We start from the raw sequence: 22,995 nt of genomic DNA, 5'->3' as shown, positions 1-22,995 counted from the left end.
AAGTGACTTTTTATGTTATGAACTATAGTAATATGATGTTTAAAGTACTAGAAATCACTTTCATCAGTAATGATTTTTTATTTAGAAAGTGTTATCTCTAAAAATTTCATTTTTGTAGAAAAATTAGAGGCATTATTGCCCTATTGATTGTGTACTTCAAAGTAAAACTGTTCTTGCCAGAGTTTATTTTCTATCAATTGACTGTATTTGGAGGGGTGGGGGTCCTGTTTTCTCCAAAGGACAACAGCTTGAAAAATATTTCTAAAAATTAAACTTGAATGCATTTTGGTCAGGAGAGGCGATGAACGAACCTTTGCCAGGTTACTGAAATAAAGAATACAGAATTTTCTGTGTTGTAGTTTGAACTACTTTAAAGAAGGCTGTTGTGTCTTAAGACTCAACACTAGGCAGTGCATCTCTGGTGCATTTGCATATGGCTAGTGTGTTTGTGTGATTTACGCTTTATGACTGATTATGTTTTTAAACAGAGCTTATCAAAACATAGTAGAAGCAACATTGGAACTGAAGGTGGCCCACCTCCTTTTTTGCCCTTTGGACAGGTAAGGACTTTCTTTTAGGTGGACTCAGTCAGGAAAGAATGTTCTCCATTGTGCTCAAGCTGCATGTAGCTTTGTGCTGAACTATTTACTCAGATGCTCTGGAGATACATGGAAAGATGAAGGATAAGGAATTTAATACTTTTGCTGCTCCTCCAAAGATTGAAGCAATTAAGAGTTATGTATGAAGAACAAATTACAGCTAACTAAAATAGGTTAATTAAAAACAAAGAATTTTTAAAGTAAGGAGATAAAAACTTACACCAAAATTTTCCCTAAAATTCTTTTCTTTAGCCTCCCGCCAATTCCTCATCTCAGTCAGAAACGTAATTTTATTTCAGGCTGATGTTTTCAACTATAGTGGCTGGATTATTCTTCTATAGGAACTAAATCTCCAGTCTGTAATTTTTAACCCATTTTCAGTTTTCTGTTGCTGTAGCAGAAACACTGTGGCCGAGGCAGCTTTTAGAAGAAAGAATTTAATGGGAACTTAGAGTTCAGAGGGTGAATTTATGCCTATCATGGCAGGAAGCATGGTAGCAGGTGGGCTAGCTTGGTGCTGGGTCAGTAACTGACAGCTTTCATTTTGGGCCATTAGCATGAGGGAGAGATAGCTAACGGGAATGGTGTGGACTTTAGAAACCTCAGGGCCTATTCCAGTGTGACATACCTCCTCCAATAAGGCCACACTTCCCAATCCTTCCCAAACAGTTCCACCAGCTGGCGACTGAGCATTCAGGCACATGAGCCCTTGGGAGCCATTCTCCTCAAATCACCACACCTTTCCTAGTGCAAAGGCACTTTGAGGAAGATCTTGAGTTGACCTGTGTCTTGTGTCTTCCTTCCTGTACAACCCGGAGTTGTGTTCCCAGCAGTCTCTCCCACCTTCTCTTGCTGTACTCCTAACCCTGATGAGACTGAGAGGAATCCCTATTTCTTTTGGCTTTGCCTTTTTTTTTTTTTTCCCACCACCAAAATTTTTAACTGTATTTATTCTGTACTTAGAGAATGCTGTCTAAAGTGAAGGTGAATTGGGGACATTAAAGTAGGAAGTTGAAACCAACATTTTATTTTGTTTTTTGTTTTATTTGGACTTTGTTTGAAATTTTGGTATTAAATAGGTATCTAGATGATATGAAGATATGGGATAGGATCAGTTGATTGGCATCTTCAAATAATTTTTATGAGCTGGACTCAGAATTAGAGTCATTTCTGCATCATATGGATTTTTTAAGTATGTAAAAAATATAATTCCCTCTCCCTTTTGAAAGAAAATAGGAGATAGGAAGTCCAATGTGTGGTCTATGTTAGTGACATTCTGTCTGTGATTTAAAAAAAAAAAAAAAGACAAGAATGATAATATTATTGTAATTTATACTTGAAAATAATAATTGATACATCTGTAAAAATTTGCTTTTTTCTGAAACATTTGTAAAATTTCTTTCTTAAATTACTTAAGATATTAAAAATGACTTTTTCCATAGAGATACTTGCTGACTTAATTATTGTCCAGAATTTTAAATCTGTATTATAGTTTTATAGGGCTAGGAAATATAACAAAGGTTTAGTTTCAATGATAGTATTTATTTTTTACTCATGTTGAACAGTGTTGTATAGCATTTTACAGCATTCAGGTGGGTTAAACTATAATGCAGGCTCTGTGTTGCTATAAATAGCATGTTTATCAGAGGAAGTATGCTGTATTTGTGTGACACTTCTGAGAAAATTTTCTCTTCTTCCCTTTCTTCTAATTAATGAGCTGGGGAAAAAGAGAAAACCAAAGCAAAACATACAAACAAAAAAGCAGTCACATTAGAGGACTTGTACTGTGTTGAGAATTCAGAGATTGTTTTCAGACAGAGACACCATTATTACATTATGAGATTAAAAATCGGAACTTACAAAACTGCACACATAAAACTTTGTATCTTAATTGGTGCAAAGAGCATGTTTTTAGTCTTTGACTTACAAGTTCAGACACATTTTGTTACATGTTAACATGTACCATCTCACTCATGGATATTGTGTAATGTGGAAATTGAACTCTTAGTTACAAGATCAAATTTAATGTGGTTTTAGCTCATGTAGACAGCTTGAAATTTACAGCTATTTTAAAGTAATTATCTTAAAATGTAACTTGGCTCTTTCATCACAGTATGTTTTATGTACACACGCAGGCACGCCCGCAAGCAGGCAGGCAAGCAGGCAGGCAGGCAGGCAGGCAGGCAGGCACGCACACACCACAAACCCTTTAATTTATATGTATTTAAAAGTTATATGGTAATAAGCTTCCTTACTACTTTTTTAAAATCAGTTGAATGGAATGTTATTTTTGTTCTTACTAATGATGAGAACTATAAACATTTCTTTTTGAAGAACTACTTCTTTCTATAAAGAACTATAATTTCTTTATCTCTTTTGGAATTTCTGAACGATATGAACTTATCTTCCCAGAAATGTGCATCTAATGTCCAAGTGGATAGCAGAGAACTAGATCGGCGGAAGACATTACAAGTTTCAATGCCTGTCAAGCCTGCAAATGATAATGATGAGTTTGAGAAGCAAAGGACTGCTGCAATTGCAGAGGTTGCAAAGAGCAAAGAAGTAAGATAATTTTCACAAGTCTCCCCTTTGCATTCTCTTTAAATTATTCATGGTCATTATTCATTTTCACATAACTAATTCCCAAATGTCATTTTGTTCTCCTTACGTATTGTAGAAGTAGAAGAATGCTGTCCTCTGGGGATTTAAGCCTGCCTGTTGGATTCCTATGTTCTTCTTCTAATTCATCTTGGCAATTCTAGTAAATATTTCTATTAGCAAGCCATCATCCCTGTACCCCCTTTTCTTTATTAATGAAATAACCAAGCACATTTTTCTTTTACATTATAGCAGAGGGTTTCTTGTTTTTAGTTGAGCTAGCTTCCACTTTCTCAAAATATTCTCCCTCTATAATACTTGCTTATGAAAAGTAAACCTTCTGAGGAATGAATTGTGAACCAGGATTAATTAGTATATCAAAATATGTCTTGTTAGTTTACTCTTATGTTAATTAGGTACAGGAAATGTTAATCTTAGGGCTGTTTTTGTAATGTACTTATGTACATGCTTACACACAGCCTCTATCTTATACTGTAGTTAGCTAAATAGTTTGTTTTGAATTTCTTGCTTACTTGGACTAGGGTTTTTTTCTCTGTTGATTGAGTTTTCAGATTTTGATATGAGCTTCTGTGTTTGTTGGTTAAATGTTTTTATTCACTAATATTGAAATAGTTTCCTGCATTTAGAACACAGTGACGATTTGTGAGTGATCATTCTTCTATTTAATTTCAAAACCTAAAGCTTAGGGATGCTCTGTTGTCCTTCCTTTTTCTATAAGTACTTTAGAGCAGGGCTGAACACAAAGCCTCTAGAATCGTGCAGCCCAAAGCATTAACTTCACAATTCAGCCCAGTGCTGAAGTGAGTTATGGACTTTTTGTGTCCAGTTTGTTTCTCTGTGAAATTTAGGAGCAATAGTGAACTGTCATCTTTAAACCATCTACAATTGCCCCTACATACTACACAAATTATTACACTCCTTTGTGTCAATAATCAGTAATGTTGGCATTGTTCAGTGTGCTCTCTTTATTCGGAGAATGTAATATATAGACTTAGGCTTTTACATGTAGTTTTTAAGGAATGATATATGATGAATATAAATAATGAATTAAACGGATGCTACTCTTGTGTTCATGTTATATTTACTTTCTCAGTTTATATATAATGATTAAGACTGACATACTTCAATTGATTATTGGTCTTTGACTTGTAGATGGTTCTAGGGCTTTGATCCAAGACATACTCAAATATTTTACTAGAGTAATTTGGACAACTAATCCTATGTTTATATCATCTTATTTCAGTCTATATTGATGAACATAAAGGTTTCATTTGATGACTTAACTAAAATCTTGTATTTTATTTATTGTCCCACCTGAACTTGTAGAAAGAAAATATGGCTTGTAGATACTTATGCTCTATGCTACCTATTAGTATTTGTTATTTTGTTTTTACTTGTGAAAAATAATTAAGCTTTTAAATACATTCGATTTTTCAGTAATATCTTGGTTTGTATGACTATTTAAAAATACTGTTTAGTTATATCTGTTTATTTTTCTCTTATCTGAAGACCAAGACATTTGGAGGAGGTGGAGGTGGTGCCAGAAGTAATCTCAATATGGGCTCTGTCAGTCACCGAAATAGGGACGTTTTACAGAAGGAAAAGGCTTCCAAATCAGAAAGCAAACATGAAGGAGTATATAGAGAACTGGTAAGCATGACAGTCATTCACAGGACAAATATGCTATGCTTTCTTTCCTTTTTATTTTTTAAAATTTGCTTTGAATTTTCAATGGAATTTTGCTATAGTACCAATTCTTCCTTGACTGTTAGTGTGGAAACGGTAAGTTGGAATATTGTGTTACTGTGATAGTTTTTCCATAGCTGTTGTTGACTTTTGTTGACCAGTGTAGGTAGATCTTATTGTTGGGCCTGGGATCTAGGGACCTGAAAGAATGGGGTGGACTAGAGTCTAATGCTGTAGGCAACTTTCCTTCAGTTCCAGTGTACACGACTGTAACAAAGAATGCAATGATCTCAGGAAGGTTGTTTGATTCCAGAAAGTCATGATCAGAAAAAAACATGTAAATAAATGCCAGTAAGCACATACTAAATATTGACCGAGTAGCCCTTTCCCAGAACCAGTTTACCAGGCTCTTGTGTACTCCTGATTTTCTGGGAAGGCACACAAACAAGGCAGAAGGTCATGTCCAGATCTGGGGTACACTGAGGACAGCAAACAGCATATCTATGCACCAGATTTGGTTCTATAGCTATGTGCTAATATCCAACAAGAGTAGCCATGCCTTATGAATTGAAGGCAAATGCTTAACACAGGAGCATGGAATCACAAAATGCACCTGAGGTAAAAGGAGCCTCCCTCACAGGCTCTTGAGGCATTGTTCATCATGCATCATTCCTTTGACCATGTTCCGACAGCTATGAATGGAATTGGAGTTAAAAGACAGTGTATCCACAGTCCTTCCTGTAGCCTTTTCTTTCTGCATTCCTTTCAGGTTGATGAGAAAGCACTGAAGCACATAACAGAAATGGGCTTCAGTAAGGAAGCCTCGAGACAAGCACTTATGGATAATGCCAACAACTTAGAAGCAGCATTGAACGTACTTCTAAACAGCAATAAACAGAAGCCTGTCGTGGGTCCACCTCCTAGAGGTATAGTTCACGTGCCAGCACGATAAATGATGTGCCAAGGCTGAGCTTTATGCTGTAACATCAGGTAACTGTGTTCTTAGGAGTATGAAGCTGGGAGCCACCGAGGTAGTTGCAGGCAGCTTCCTGTGAGTGTGTCTTAGCTCTATATAAACTGTGTCTAACAGTGCCTTTTTAGAAGAGTTGTTTCAAGTAAGAGAGACTCTGATGTATACTAACTTCTTCTAGTAGTTAATTTCTAGACCTGCGCTATTTTTATAAGAAAAAGCTTACCAAAATTAACCAAATAATACCTTTCACTTGGTTTTACTCTTTAATCATCACATGGTTAGAAGTGGTTTCATTTGAGAAACAGATTGAGAAATAGCCCTATGCATATGATTAATCATACATAAGCATTTAAGTATGTAGAGTGCTATTCTAAATGTTATGTTAATGTGTGAGATAACTAAGTTATAGCAGTGTTTGCAAAGTGTAGGCAAAGCTACAATTACACTAAACTTGAGTAACTCAATGTTTTTTCTTTGTAGAAAGAAAATACATTTATGTTAAAATATTTTTAAATTAAAAAAAAAGCCGTAATTCAAGTCCAAGACCCATGTTGATTTGACAGATCTTGAATAGATCATGTTGATGAGTAGAGATGCTTCTTAGTATCTTTTTTAAAAGCATTTTTATTAGACAAGAAATAGAATTAACTGAAGACAGTATGTACAGTCTTATTTTAGATTGCTGATTGTATTTTAGTGTGGTTTCTCCTTTTGCTTTTCATACATTTTATATGTATGTATGTGTTTTAAACCTAAGGTAGAGGGAAAGGCAGGGGCCGTACACGATCTGAAGATGAAGAGGACCTAGGAAATGCAAGGCCATCAGCACCAAGCACATTATTTGATTTCTTGGAATCTAAAATGGGAACTTTGAATGTGGAAGGTAGGTTAACTTAAAACAAATTTAAAATGTATCAGTTTGTTTTTAAAAGACTAACCTCATTTGGAGTTGTTTAGAATTTTATAGTCAATTTCATTTGAGAAAACACAGGAGAAAGTTGTAATTGTTATATTCTGAAAACAGACACCAGCTTACTTTGCCCCTAATTGCATGTTGAATAATACTACAAAACTACTCCACCCACAACTCTACTAGACAGCAGACTTAGATGTGTAAACAGATGGTGGTATTGGAAAACTTGCTGGAGCATAACTTATATCATGTACATCATTTGTGAAATTGGTCCGTTTCTTTTTTCTCCATGTGTACATATTGTAGTAAAATGTTACTGGGAGAGTATGCTTTCACAATGTAATATTTCTTCACATGATACACTGTAGTGATTAACATAAATACTGGAAGGAGAAATGAACATGATAGATATGTATTACTACAAGTGTAGAATATGGTAAATATTTTCAAATGTTATTTTAAAAAGATTAAAATTGGTTTTTCTTTCAGATTTATTTTTAAATTCAGTCAAATAAACTTGGAAGCAAAATGTTCTTTTTTGTTGTTTTTCACAAAATGCTTTTAATATATGTATATATATATGTGTGTGTGTACATATATAAATATGAATGTCTATATTTCATGAAAACCAGGGTTTATTGCTATATTTTATATTTATAGAAAACACATTGTACTGTTTGAAAAACCCCTGTTTGACATAGACCATTTGTTAGGGTAACATAGGAGAGAAGAGAGCAGTGTTTGTCAATAGAAGACTGATACCTTAGTTTTCCGCTGCTGTGTGACAAATGACTACACACTCTGTAGGTGGCTAAGATTTGGGGTGGGGTGGTGAGCTAACCCTGTGTCACGTTCCTCTTATAGGCTCACCTGCTGTGAGCTGTGAAATTGTTCTTTGCAGGTGCAGGACTAATGTGCTTTTTTTTCTTGCTTCTTATTCCCGGGGCTGCTGTCAACTCATACAAGCAGGCTTCTGGTTGCTGAAGACAGAACTTAGGCAGCATGATTTTGCCTCTGCGTGGTCAGCAGGGGAAATCTCTGCTGTGTCTTCACATCTGTTCTGACTGACTTCTTAGTGTTCTTAAGCTAGAATCATCCTTCACAGTGCCCATTCAGACCTCTCGATGCCCCTTATCCCTGATTCCCGTACTCACATCTTACAGTGTCTCTTAAATCATGAGTTTGGTTTTCTATTTCTTTTTAGTTGAATTAAATATGTAACTCATCTGTGATTTGGCATATGGAAATGAAATATTATTGTAGTTTATAAGTGTGCCAGATCATGTGTGATTACCACAGTAATATATCTTCTGCTAAGTCCCCTTATTTTTGTTCATTTTAAAGTTTATATTAAATAAATGATAACATGCACCAAGTAAATGATTAAATACTCTTTAATAAGCATTTCTAAGCTCCTTAGTTTCATTGCTTTGTTTCATAAATGATAGTATGTATTCAGGCATATTTGTAGTCTGTAATAGTGTTTAGTCCTTTATCTGAAAACTTTATTACTAAAATAAGGTCAAATAGTTTTGAATGGGTTAGGCAGTGCTTAATCAGGCTGATGTGAAAACACTATTGATTTACTCTCGTTGTTGTTAATATTGGCTGAGTAGACACTGAGTCCATCAGCTGCAGCTTTCTCTCCCAGACTCCAATGATGTTGACACCATAGAGAAGAGATCCATGGTTCCATACATAGGTGTAAACAGATATACAATAAATGAATACGCTCATAGACAGAAGTCATTATGCTTATACAAGTTTTCTCTGTTCTTTTGGTCCTGTGTTCATGTATACAGGGAAAACAGCAAGATTGATGGGAGAGCCTGCTTTGTGGTTGTTCTCAAGTGTATTTTTTTTTTTTTTTTTAACATACTGCTCTGTTATTCTTTCTCTTGTTAACTTACTTCCACTCGGTGACAATATTAAGTGAGCTGGGACTTACAGGAACGAACAATGGAGACAAGTGACTGAATTGGTTTTAGAAAATTTTACAATTTCATTGTTTCCTTTTAATTGCAGTTATAGCCTGAAACATGTTACTCGGAATTTTTTCATATATCTTACATTTTAAAATTAGATCTTCACAGATGGTAGGAAATGTTGACCATTTTCCTAAGAAGCATCTAGAAAGCTTTTCAGAACAGTCTTCATAACATTTAATGGATGGGGATCTTCTGAAGAATGCTTTGATTTCACGATTTGGCTTCAGTTCATATCGGCATCCGTATTTGGGTCTTTATAGAAGCTGATATGATTAAGAGTGGTCGTAATTCACTGGTGTGCAGTTGTGAAGCTTCGCTTGGTAGTTATCATTTACCGGGTATACATGAGGGCCTGATTTCAGTTTCCATTAACATATATAACACACCACCCCCCCACACACATACATGCATAATTCTAATACATCATTGAATAATGGAGCTTTTCTAAGTATCCGTGTGTTGTTTTGGTTCACTTCGCTTCAAGCTGTCTCAGGAGTTTGTTTAGTTTTAGGATTCCCCAAAGTCGATATTTAGCTTAGCAAGTATCTTCATTTGATTTCTGGTGATGTGGTAAACACCATGACGTTGAGGGAAAGGGTGTATTTAATCTTAGAGTTTACCATCCATTATAAAGGGAAATCAGGGCAGGAACTCAACATAGGAACCTGGAGACAGGAACCGAAGCAAAAAGTATAAAGGAATGTTGTGTTCTGGCTTGCTCACTCACCATGCTGTCTTTTATAATGGCACCGCCCACAGTGAGCCAGGCCCTCCTGTTGCAATCATTAATCAAGAAAATGCCTCATAGTCTTGCCATGGTTCTGGATGGTCTTTTTGGGTCATATTAGTTATGGTATTCAAAACAAAAATTTTGAAGGCCCAAACACAAAATATGCATCTTTTTTGAGTTACGACATTATGCCTTGATGTTGAAGATTTCATGTCTGACCTTATATGGCAGACAATAGTCAAAATGTAGGCATGCTAAAAGGGCTGGAATATTTATTTATACTTACAGCCCACCCCAAGTCATATAATTGTGCTAAAATATGGAATACAAATATTCCCAAGTATTTTGTTTGAGGAATATTGACCATGTGTCAGATTCTGTTTAGTGTTTTAAACTTATTGAGAAAGCATCCTCCTTTAAGTGTAAGGTGTGTGTGTGTGTGTGTTAAATATAATATAGGTTTTGTAATACATTTACTTCCAAATCACATGTAATTCCTCTAGAAGAGTCAAATGTGCTATTATTTCTTCAATTTTATCCTTAAATATTTTATCGGAAGTAACTGATCATTTCTTAGAAAATGTGTTCTAGCATTAGCTTTAGAAACATTTTTCTTTAATTCCAGAGCAGGCAGCTGAACCCAGGGCTTTATCCATACTTGGCATGTGCTTGCAAATTGAGCTCCGCCTGCAGTGCAGTCAGTGATGGACTGTGACCTGCGAGTGTCAGCCACATCTGTGCTTCCCTCCCTCCGTAGGTTGTTTCTCAGTGTTTATCACACAGTAGAAAATCTAGTTTCTTGTGGTTTCCAGTCTGCATATTTTAGAAATCTTAATTATTTTATATGCATGACCTATGTAGTTATTTTCTTAAACTAATGATTTAGCTAGCAGTAAGCTACACACATCTCCGAAATTTACTAGCAGCCAAGCGCCGAAAGGACGGAGATGTTAAGAGTCTATAAAACACTGAAAAGAGATTGTAGAGGTCTGTGAGTTTCCTCCAGACTATGGCTTCATTAGCATGCTATTAGTTGTGCTCTTAATTCAAAATGATCCAAATATACATTCTGAAGTTTTGAAATTTTCTGTATGGATGCAACATATCAAATAATTGAATATTAGTTACTTGAGGAAGATTACCCCTGTTGAACACCTGCACAGGGGTGGTGCCACCCACAGTCAGCTGAGCCCTCCCACAGCAATCATTAATCAATAAAACATCTCACTAAATGTACATCATTTTATTTTATGATATATATAATTAATTTTCTTTGATATTTTGTTAAATATGCATTTGTTTTCTCAGAATGTAAACAATACAGGCTTTTCTTTTTACATTTAGTTTACTCTCCCAGGATTTTCTTCTGTATAAAAAAAATGATGGATGGTATTTACTGTGAACTGCTGTGTTCTTGGAACCATGCTAAAGGCTTGCCATCACTAAGTGATGTTATGATTCCCATGTGACATAGAAACATGCTTGAAGTAAGAAAATGTCTCACTTATAAGCAGAGACCCTGAGAACTGGGGTTTCGGATATTTTCTTTTTCCCAATGCATAACTTTCTCTGACTTGGCATTTCTGAGCAGCTATTTATTTTGGGAGGAAAGTTTAACTTTAACACATAAATTCATAAGATCAAAGCATGAGGCCTAGCAAGCAGTTGAATTTAGAGATCAAGCCTAGGTGGGAAAGCCAGCAAAGGACATTGAGCAGCTCTCGTGAGTGGGAGCCCAGTGAAGAGGGTGCTGAGAGGTGGTTCATAACTGGCTCTCAGAGATGTCCTGGAGCAGCCAGGGAGGCCTGGCTTTTTATATTTTGCTGATAATGTGGTGTAAGTGTTCCCACCATGCCTGATTTCAGACTATCGGCCATTTAAAAACTAGCTTGTGGATTTCTGTGAAAATGTAATGACCAGCTTTTGTAAGACGTTCAAGCTGAGTCCTGTGTACCACTGATTGCATTCTCACAAGAGTGATGAAGTGGTGGGTTAAGAAAACAAGCTAGGGAATACCATAGATGAAATGCTATATGGGCAATGGAATGAGTATTTTGAAGAGAATTGTCCAGATCAGTGTATTCAATCTAGCATGGACATTTTATAGTACGTGATGTTAGTTTTCTCCTTTCTGTGACAGTGCCTGACAAGAAGCCGATCATGGGAGGAAGGATGATTTTGTCTCACAGTCTATAAGTGGTCATTGTAACAGGGAAGGTATGCCAGCAAGAGAAGCAATGTTGGGCAGTCTGCTCATATCTGGGCTGCTCAGAATGCTGTTGTCCCACTAACTTTTCCTGTTTCCTTTTTATGCATTGCAGACCACAGCCTTAGGATGGAGCTGCCCATGAGCATGGTGGCTCTCCCCCCCTCAGTTAACACTCTAGAGATCCCATCACAGGTCCATCTAAAGAAAAACCTTTAATCCCCTATGTTTTTCTTAATCCAACACTTTGATAACCTAAATCAGCCATTACATATGGGTTTAGGTTGGTGGATTGTTTCTTCCAGTGGAGTCTGAAACATTTTTATGATTTACTTTGTTATTTTTATTTTATGTATATGTATATGTGTTTGCGGGATGCTGTGTGTGTGCCTGCAAAGATCAGAGAAGGGCATGGGATCCTGTAGAAAGGTAGTTACAGGGGGCTGTGGTCTGAGTCTTCTGGAAGAGCAGCAGGCACTGCTGACCTTTCTCTCATTTCCCCCATACAATATTTTAAAAATATTTTATTGTTTTATGTGTAAAATATACATGGTGACTTAATAATTGTATTTGCATCTTTAGTAGGACTGATAAGTTCTCACCATGCTTTACATGAAGTCAGAGTCATAGAAAATACATTTATAGAAGAAATACTTTTTATAGAGGAAACAAAGTATATAAAGTTTAAACTGGTATATTTTTTGAGTAGGATCTTATGATCTTCATCAAATGTACTCAATACTTTAAAGATTTATATAAAATACCATAATTTGTACAACTGACAAAAGCTAGTTGTGATTGTTAGGTGTAAAGATGTGTAGACTTCTGTCTCTGTCTCTCTCTGTGTGTGTTTTGTGTATAATGTATATATGCCTGTTACAGAGTATTGTGCTTCTGTTTTGTGTATATTACATAGACTCAGCTATCTTTAATGGTTTGTGTTTGCTATACAAAAATTGTTGAAGCTCTTCTGCTTAGTTCAACTACACATTAGTAACCTGCTGAGCTGGTCCTGGATTGTTAAGGACAGTGTTGTCAGATGATATGTGGACTTCTTTTTGAATTTCATTTTGTCAATCTACTTTGATGTTCTTGTCCCTAAGATAGTTTTGTATTTTATTGTCATGTTTTTGCTTTCAATTTTAAGAATTTGGTTTATCATTTGCTGTTGTTTAGTCTAAATCTTCTGTAGTGTGCTCAGATGTTCTCCTTGCCTTCAGAGGGCAGAAGAGAGGATGGAATTTCCCCTTTTTTCCTTAGCTTAGCAGAGGTGAAAGCAGTAAACAAGTAAGTTATACTTGGGACTTTGTTTCATTTCCAGTGTTTTCAGTAATTCTTTCGGCACATATCTACTGAGTGTCTCCAGGCTATGGTTGTGAAACACTGGAGAAAACAGTTCTGAGTAACACCCACACTCACTCCACCTTCAGCTTGGTTGAGGTGTAAAAGTATTTCCTATAATCTCCTTTTCTTTTAATGTATGTATGTGTCTGAGTGAAGAACAGAAGAAGCATTTTGTTGTTGTTATGGAAATGTAAACAGATTTCTACGAATCATATTAAAAAGTAACGTTGACACTTTAACAGTGGCTGTGAGTGATAGGATTGCTAAGGGTTTTCATTTTCTAACAACAAGAATATTTGGATTTTTAAATAAAGAATGTTTATATTTTAAGTGCAAAGCAACATTAGAGTATGACTTATTTTCAAACGTATCTGAATTTTCTCTCTTATAATTTTGCAATCAAGATTTTAATGCAGTACTCTTTCTACCCTACTTACAATAACAAACAAGCAGAAAACTAAAGTTAATATTCTAGGTAATGGTGGGCATTTGTAGTGGTGAGAAAGTATAAACAAACACAAGATTCTCATCCAAGTTACAGGTGTTTCCTGGATGTCATTGTGTAAGCTTATTTACATGACTATAATATTTATAATGTCATAATAATGATGGCTAATATTTACTGAGAACTTACTAAAGACAGAAACTATTCTAAGTATTTTACATATGTTAAGTTTTAAAGTACATACTTTTTTTGTGTATTTACTGATTTTAAGATAAGACCCCACACATACACGTGACATATACAATATATTTACATCCTCTCTCATACACATAAATGAAAACTTTAAGAGCACATTGTTTAAATTGAGTATTATTATTAAAATAAGACATTTGAATGTTTACCAGGTATTCTTGGGGAAAGTTTATTTTAAATTTATTGGCAAGCATTTGAAGCCTTAGGTATTTCTTTTTGTCGTAATTAATAGATGGTTGGCCTGCATACAGAAACTTACCTAGAAAATAATTTGTTATACTTTACGTAACAAGTCCAGTGGACCTGCTTTGAAGACTTTGATAAGTTTTCTTTTATTAGCTTCTATTCGGTCTTGCCATTTTGAATCTCGATCTGTAGTCTGTTACTTAGCATTTTTAAATATCTCTTTTATTCTTGTTGACCTAAGCTATTTATCTGACAATTCCTTTGCTTCCAGTGAGTGTTAGAAACATATAGAGACATTAAATTGATGTTTACTATCTGGAGAACAATGAGGGTAGTTTTCTTGCAATGCTAGGATTAGGTTAAGCAAATGTCATTAGTGCCCATCTTTGGGAATGTGATGACCCTAGGAGATATACAAAGTTCTGAATCTTGACAGTGATCTATGTCAAAACAAACAAACAGAAAAAAACCAAATACATTCATCAAAGGTAAACCACTATATTTGGTAAAACTGTAGTCATTTTTGTGAAACAACAGAAGTATATAGACCCTCACTTGACATAGAATAAATGTGCAACTGCTAAAATGCTTTTATCTTGATCCACATCATCACTTTAGTTTTCTAATGTGCTAATCAGGAAGACTTCATGATAGGTAAATAGAACACAAAAGTAGCCAGGAATTAAGGTAACAAGATTTGAAGATAGGAGTTGTTAAAATAGTAACCTTCTACCAGTATAGTTTAGGAATTTTCAAATAAGGAACTGCCAGTACTGTCCTCATCCTAATGTGCATGATGTACTTTTGCCTTTTAGAACCAAAGTCACAGCCTCAGCACCTTCACCAAGGACAGCACAGAGTATTGAATACTGAACAGAATGGGATAAAAGATAGTAGCAATCAATCAAGACATCTTCCTCGAAATGATACCAGGCAGCCGAGAAATGAGAAACCTCCTCGTTTTCAAAGAGACACCCCCAATTCAAAGTCAGCCTTAGAAAGCAGCGTATTATCTAGAAATAGAGGCTCTGAAAGACCCGGCGGTTCTTCTGGTTCGGAAGTGTGGGCAGAAGAGAGGATCAAGTGTGACAGGCCATATTCTAGATATGACAGAACTAAAGACGCTTCCTATCCGTTAAGTTCTCAGCACAATGATGGCGCTTTTAAAAAAAGAGATAACTCTGCACAAAACAGATCAGGAAGAGGTCCAGTGTATGCAGAGCCAAAAGAAAACCCACTTCCTCAAGAATTCATAGATTACAATAATCAAAAGCGTGGGAAAAGAGAAAACCAAACAGGTAATCCTGATCACTTTTATGACAGGAAATCACGGACAATGAATAATGAAGCCTTTAGTGGTCTCAAAATTGAAAAACATTTTAGTGTAAATACTGATTACCAGAATCCTGTCCGAAGTAATAGTTTTGTTGGTGTTCCAAATGGAGAGACAGAAATGCCACTGAGAGGAAGACGTGTAGGACCAATGAAGCCAGCAGGACCTGTCACAGCTGTACCTTATGATGATAAAATATTTTATAATAGTGGGCCCAAAAGAAGATCTGGGCCAATTAAGCCTGAAAAGGTGATAGAATCATCTATTCCCGTGGAGTATGCAAAAATGTGGAAACCGGGAGATGAATGTTTTGCACTTTATTGGGAAGACAACAAGGTATGAATGTTCAAAACAGACAGCTACATACTATGTACTGTTACTCATTTCCTGAACTCTTTGGGCTTTCCAAGTGAAGCATGCATACCAGATGATTTAAAGCTAATATTCACAAACGAGTGAACACATATGACAGTTGTTTTTGTCAGTCTGGGTTACCTCCATTTACCTGTGAACTTTATAATTTTGTTTTTCTGAACAGCTGAATAATATTCGGTTGTGTAAATATAGCACATGTTCATTATCCATTAACCAGTTGTTGTGAATAGAGCATCAATGAAGACGGATGAGCAGGTATCATTATAATAGGGTATAAAGTCTTTTTGGTATATTCCCTGGTTCATGCTGAAGATCTATTTTCATTCTCCTCTCCTCTCCTCTCCTCTCCTCTCCTCTCCTCTCCTCTCCTCTCCTCTCCTCTCCTCTCCTCTCCTCTCCTCTCCTCTCCTCTCCTCTCCTCTCCTCTCCTCTCCTCTCCTCTCCTTCCTTCCCTCCTTCCTTCCTTCCTTCCTTCCTTCCTTCCTTCCTTCCTTCCTTCCTTCCTTCCTTCCTTCCTAGGACCAGCTACAGATTTCCATAGTAACAGTGACTCTGCCAGTGTTTTGGTTTTCTTGTTTTATTTTGTTTTGTCTTGCCATTTTGTTTTCATCTTTTGAGAACTCTGTTTAGTTCCATGTCCCATTTTAAAATTTAATTTCAATCTTTAAAAGACTGTGCCAATAACTCCAAGGCCTGGAGTGGATTGTGTGCCCAACTTATTTTTTTCCTTTCTGTGATTTGGTGTGGTCTGAGCTTTCACAGGTTTTATAAAAGCTATTACAACTATGAGTTCATACACTGCCCTGCTGTATCTAGAAGATAATGCTTTCCTGTAGTTATCCACTGACTTAGGGCTTTTCTGCTCCCTGCTGCTTGGGAAGCCAGTTTAGTATTTGAGTTCCCTGTAGGGCTAAGCATTCTGCAGTCTCTTAGTCTCTGAACCATAGCCAGTTGTCACCATCAACTACACCAATTACTACAAATAGAAGCTTTTCAGATTGATCTATTAGTATGACAATTTAGAAATTGTTTTAATACTGTGTCCATTTAGCAGCACTATATTGCTTTTGGTAGGATGGCTATTTTCTTTTCTTCTTCTTTTTTTTTCTTTCTTATTTTTTCTTATTTTACACATCAATCCCAGTTCCCTCTCCTTCCCATCTTCCCATGCTCCCCCCAACCCCTCCTCCCATCCCATTCCCCACCTACTCTACGGGGAGGGTGAGGTATGGCCATTTTCATAGTAATAATCCTACCAATCCATGAGCATGGGTGTCCTTTCCATTGTCTTCTTTAATTTGTATTTTCAGTATCTTAGGTTTTCACTGTATACGTCTTTGATTTTGTTGGTTAGATTTATTGCAAGATATTTTATTTGAGAAAATTTTATTTTATGTGTATGAGTGTTTTACCTTCATATGTGTATGTGGACCATGTGTGTGCCTGGTGCCCATGAAAATCAGAAGAGATGGGTTGTATTCCTTTGGAATTGGAGTTATAGATGGTTGTGATCATGTTCATGCCTGGTGCCTACGGAGGCCAGAAGAAGGTGTCAGGTCCCCTAAATTATAGTTACAGATGATTGTGAGTTACTATATGGGTGCTGGGAACCAAGCCCAAGTCTTTGTCAAAAGCAACAAATACTCTTAGCCCCAGAGCAATCTTCCAGGCTCAAGGTATTTTATTTCATATTTGGTGTTCTTCATTACAGGTCACTGAAAGTGAGTGGGATATCTGCTAAGGGGAAATGTAGGTAGAGATAAGCAGGTTATTAGCAGGGGAAGAGGTCTCAGGACTGGTTAAATACCTGTATAAGGAGGGGTTACAAGTAACCTGACTGCAACCCTGTAAGCCCTAAATTCTACTTCTCAGGAAGTTGGGGAGGGGGAGAAGGGAGATCCGGACTGAAAGTAGCTATCTTTTAACTCGATGGGCTATTCTAAGAAAAAGCTGGCAATCTCTAAGGCTTATGCCACGATCGCTCCTGGCAAGTCCTCCTTTTTTTTCCTGTAAGAAGGTGGGCCATTGACACTATCTCACCACAAGTGGGAGTAGGGATCTTGGTCCCCCTAGCTAGTTATGTGACATATATCCTGAAGCAAGCTAACCCAGCCTTCACTGGTGAGATTGCTCAGGCCTGCCGTGATGCCTTTTTGAGGAGAGAAGGGTTTTTCTGACATCAACCTTCATGCAACCAGGTGTACTCCCATGAAGCCCAGGATAGGCGCCTTTGGTGGCCTCTTCATTGCACTCCCACAAGGTGCACCTCAGTGGGAGATGTTTTAGTTTTGTCACTAGCAGAAGGAGGCTTCCCTGGGAAGTGGCCCTCTTGGTCGTGGGTTGTCACCTTCTATAGGCTCACCATGATTATAGTCCTTGAGGTCAAGCCTGTGATAGTGTACTTGGATAGGCTTTGCCATCAGGGAGTCGATCTGTTGGCAGATAAGTCAGTTAACCTCTTAATGGCCTTAGGGCCTAAGGCAAGCAGAATTAAGAAGCCAGCAAGGGGTCCTAAAATGGAAGGGAGTAGGGTAGCAAGCCATGGTGAGGCTGACAGCCAGTTTCGGAACCAGCCCGGTTCCTATTCTCGCTGCTTCTTTTTTTTCTAGCCCTTCTCTGACCTAGGCCATACTGTCTTTTGTCACACCTGTGATATGTATAGAAGCAACATTCCTGCTTGAGTGCTGCACAAATTCCTCCTTGTTGTAAAAACAATAGGTCTAAGCCTTGCCTGTTCTAAAGAATGACCTCTGAGAGAGACAGAGGGGGAGAGACAGGGCGGGAGGGAGAGGAGGTAATTATACTCTTGTAGTCTCAGGTCTGGTTTCTCTCTGTTCCACGCATCTCACCTAATGGTTTGGCAGCCACTGGGCCTCATTTTCTTCCTTCAAGAACACACGAACATGCCCTCGACCCCCCTCGACCTTATACTAGGACAGGGTTGGGCCCTTTTCATAGTTCGTGCATGGATCTTTCCATTTGACTTGAGTAAAAAGTCTCTTGAGTTCCATCATGCCAGAATCTGTCCGCCACAGGTTGCTCAAGGGCATCCACATTCAAGAAATTGAAAATGAAGAGTGCATGATTTAATGTATCATGTGGAGACTGGAGGCAGGACTCCCTTCTTATAAGTTGTGTTTTTAAGGAGCTATGAGCATGCTCTACAATTCCTTGCCCTTGAGGATTATAAGGAATGTCTGCTATATGTTTAATTTTTTATTGGGCATGAAATTGTTGAAATGCTTTACTAGTATACCAGATCAATTGTCTGTCTTTATAATTTTTTGGAACTCCATGTAAGCAAAACATTTTAAACAGTGACTTATCACATGCTTAGTGGCTTCTCCAGTTTGTGTAGTAGCCATTAAGAAGCCTGAATACATATCAACTGCCATGTGTACATACTTCAATCTGCCAAATTTTGCAATATAAGTAACATCCATTTGTCATAAACGATTAGGAAGCAGTTCTCAAGGATTTACTTCTACATTATTAGTTACAGGTAAGTATTGTGGGCACACATCACATTGTTTGACAATTTGTCGAGCAGTCTCTATAGTTAAACAAAACTGTTTTCTTAGACTATTACTATTTTGATGATGAAAGCTGTGTGACTGCTGAGCTAATTCTACCTGAGATAAAGTGATCATTTTTATCAGTCTATCAGCTGACTCATTACCTTTAGCCAGTGGGTCAGGAAAGTTTAAATGAGCTCTTATATGACCCACAAAGCACAGTGACTCTCTTTAAAATGAATGGCACTTTGAATTTGCTCAAACAGTATTTTAACCTGATTATTACTAGATCCAATGTATGAAACTGTGTCTAAAACTTGAAGAACTCTGAAAATATAATGACTATCAGTATGTAAGTTAAATGAATAATTTATTAGAAGCTGAAAAACCATTGCAACAGCTTGTAACTCAACTATCTGAGCTGGAGCTATACCTGTCTGTACTACATATTCTTTTCTATCAATTAGAAGAACCATCAGTAAAAACTAACATGTCATTTTTTACAAGATTACTCCTTACAATTTTAGGGAATACAAAAGGATGTGTTATCACAAATTATAACAGTCTATGAGCTGGAAACTGATTATCAATTTTTCCTCAAAAGTGAGCAAAAGCTGATGGACCAAAAATTATAATTAATAAAAACTTAAAAACTAGGGCCCTAAATCTATACAGAGAAAGGGAACTTCTAATGTAAAAGAAAATTAACTCCTTAAGTCAGGATTGCCATGGCTGGTGCCTGAGCCTACTCTCAGATAAAGGGAGGTAACCCCCCACCACCTAAGTAAACATCCCTTTGCCTGCTAAATGCTGGTTGTAAAGGTTTTGAAGTAATTGATTAACTTGCTATTTGGTATAGGGAACATGTATTATGCTTGGTTCCCTGCCAAAATATCTCCTAGACTCCATATAGCATTTTTGTACCATACAACCTACTGCTTCAAAATAAGGATTTAACACTTTGGCTGAGGAAACTGGTAAATGCAACCATAACAATGGTTGCCTAGATGTCCTGTGGGACCGTCAACAAGGAACTGGGATACACCTAGGGGGAAACGAAGGACAAGGGGTAAGAAGAACTACAGCAAGTCAATATTATGATCAAGCTGCCAAATTTTATTTTCTCAGGGGAGGCTTATATAGGACCATAGGCAGGATGTGAGTAGGGTTTGCAAGTGGGCAGGATGAAAGGGTCAGTAGAAGGAATGCCCTGAACTAATCTTTAACTGGCTGTAAAACTGTAGCAGGAGGACTATCCTGAGCAATTCTTTAACGGGCTGTAAAGCTACAACAGGAGGAATATCCTGAGCTATTCTTTAACTGGTGGTAAAGCCACAAGCCTATATCTAAGAATGCTCTGCTGAACATTCTGCTTATTTCTTAGTCAGTAATTTTCCATCTCAGAGGCGTGAGGTAGTGAGGATGGTGATGGTCCCTAACACTAGCTATATGTATTGATATCCAAATGCCTCCCATAAATACTTTTTAAGAAAATTTTAATCTTAATTATAATTGTCTATGAAATCAGTATGCTGATAGGATCAAATACAACATTTCTTTTCAATGAAACAGTCTAATTATTTGTCATAACTAGTGATAGCCTATAGTTAATAGGCACTTTATCAAAATAAAGACTATATTATGAACATAGGAAAAAACCCAGTGTGCTGAATTCATTTGCTGCCTGTATTGAATATGTTTATAATAATAGTTCAAATTAAGTTGATATGCAAAATATTTTAGTTATTACAGTATTGTTAGAACAACTAGAGGGTCTTTAAAGGTGACCACTTTGATTTACATTGGCTTTTATACTTTCAGTCAGGATGGCCATCTTTAGATTCTAGGTTATACTTTTAAGTAATAGAAATCAACACTATTCGCTCTGTGAAGGGATAGAATCACTTACCTCCTAAAGCCACCCAGCTTAAGAGCCCTCCCCCTTTCAACCTTGAAAGGTTTTATTGAAACACAAAACATATAATACTGGAGGTGTCACCATGACAGCATGAACCAACAGCTGCACAGTTTACTTTCAGATGCAGCCTTCCTCGCTGTGGTGAAACACCTTTGGGAGGGATATGGCAAAAACACACAATCTGTTCTTCAAGTTCTAAGAACCTACTTATTTCCTACAAGTTTTTTTTTCCTTTTTTACATATATTTATTATTTTATTTATTTATTTATTTTACTTTACGCATTGATCCCAGTTCCCCCTCCCTCCCATGCCCCCCAACCACTCTCCCATCCCACCCCCTCTACTTCACAGGAAGGGTGATGCCTTCTAGGAGGGGTCATCAAAATCTGTCAAGTCATTTGAAGTAGGGATTAGGCTCTCCCTCCTGCCTCTAGGCTAAAGGAGTATCCTTCCATGGGGAATGCACTCCCAAAGTCCTTTTGTGCACCAGGGATACATCCTGGTTTCAGTGTCAGAGGTCCCTTAGACTGAAGAGGGACATTTTTATTTTGTTAAGAATAGAAAACTTCCAGATTTTTTTAGACAGAAACAAAGAAACTTAAAAAAAGAAATGGTTTATAACTACCATTAGGAAACCATGCCCTAATTTTATTATAATTATGTTTTAGAGATGATCACCAATATATTGTAATGTTTACACAGTTCTACACAATTCCTTGTTTTATTTCTATAGAAGAACTAAGAATTTGAGGCAGTTTTCCACTCTCTTTACACTATAAAACTAACTGAACTATTTTTCCCCTCTGGACTTGAATCTTATAACAGTAACCTCCAAATTGTTTCCCTTGCCTGTAATCTTAGATCCCCCAACTTTGCCGATGATAATGTCATCACTATGATGTTTGTCTTAGACCACATGATCATTCTACTTAAAAATCTCTTACCTATACATGAAATACAAACTGTTCGTAGACTCTTCATTATCATACCTTTAGTACTTACTGATCCTAATTTGTTGTTGAACAGTCACATCATATCATAATTAGTTTAAATCTTGTATTAGTTCCCTATATTCATCTCTCTGCCCCATAATTTCCCCTGGAATATCCTTTTCCTGGCTAAACATTCTTCATCTTTAATGAATTCCATCCTTACAAGAAGTTCTTTGTTAAGTTCACAGCTTTTTAAAATAGCACATCATTACAACCATATTTCACTACTTTTCACATTATAGATTAAGTTTTTGTTTTTAATATGGGTAACCTTTATTAAGTTGTCAGGTACTGTTTTTTGTTTGTTTGCTTGTTTGTTTTTTAAGAAATTAAATATATGGCTTTATTTAGTGCTGGATTTTTTTTTTGTTTTTGTTTTGTTTTTGTTTTTGTTTTTGTTTTTTTGAGACGGGGTTTCTCTGTATTGCTTTGGAACCTGTATTGGCACTAGATGTATAGACCAAGCTGGCCTCGAACTCACAGAGATCTGCCTGCCTGTGCTTCCTGAGTGCTGGGATTAAAGGTATGTGCCACCAATGCCCGGTGTTGCTGGATTTCTTAAATAAGGCTTTTTAACTTGCCTCTGTGTTAAGACTGTATTTTGGGACGTTGAATCTAAAAACCAGATAAGTGGAATATACTATACTCTTTCAGTTACTGTACAGAATCACAGGAGACAAAGATTAAATTTTAAGTTCCACAAAAGGTATTGGCTTATTTGTTTTCCTAGGCTACAGTATGATTGTTGAACTTATTGTGAACTGACATAATTTGAGAAGTTTAAAATTAAAACATATACTCAGAACAACTGAGAACAGAATACTGAGTCTAAAAACAATAGAGGAAGGGCGAGAGGAATGTATGCCAAAGCCCTAGGATTAGGACATCCCAGCAGATTGCTGTAAACTAAGTAGCACTCT

General features: G+C 36.7%; 1 protein-coding gene across 2 annotated transcripts in view; it reads left to right on the top strand.

Annotated features, from left to right (window-relative positions):
* Window positions 1–22,995, top strand: part of Tdrd3 (tudor domain containing 3) — a 123,418-nt gene that overhangs the window by 69,808 nt on the left and 30,615 nt on the right. For both annotated transcript variants that reach the window (XM_051195310.1, XM_051195311.1), the window contains 6 exons: window positions 489–560; window positions 3,012–3,161; window positions 4,728–4,868; window positions 5,674–5,830; window positions 6,635–6,760; window positions 14,757–15,610. In XM_051195310.1, the coding sequence (XP_051051267.1) occupies window positions 489–560; window positions 3,012–3,161; window positions 4,728–4,868; window positions 5,674–5,830; window positions 6,635–6,760; window positions 14,757–15,610 (1,500 nt within the window). The remainder of the gene's footprint in view (window positions 1–488; window positions 561–3,011; window positions 3,162–4,727; window positions 4,869–5,673; window positions 5,831–6,634; window positions 6,761–14,756; window positions 15,611–22,995) is intronic.

This window comes from Phodopus roborovskii, unplaced genomic scaffold, assembly GCF_943737965.1.
Source record: "Phodopus roborovskii unplaced genomic scaffold, PHOROB, whole genome shotgun sequence".
NCBI lineage: Eukaryota > Metazoa > Chordata > Mammalia > Rodentia > Cricetidae > Phodopus > Phodopus roborovskii.
The sequence above is the reverse complement of the archived record's forward strand: the minus strand, read 5'-3'. Positions and strand labels throughout refer to the sequence as shown.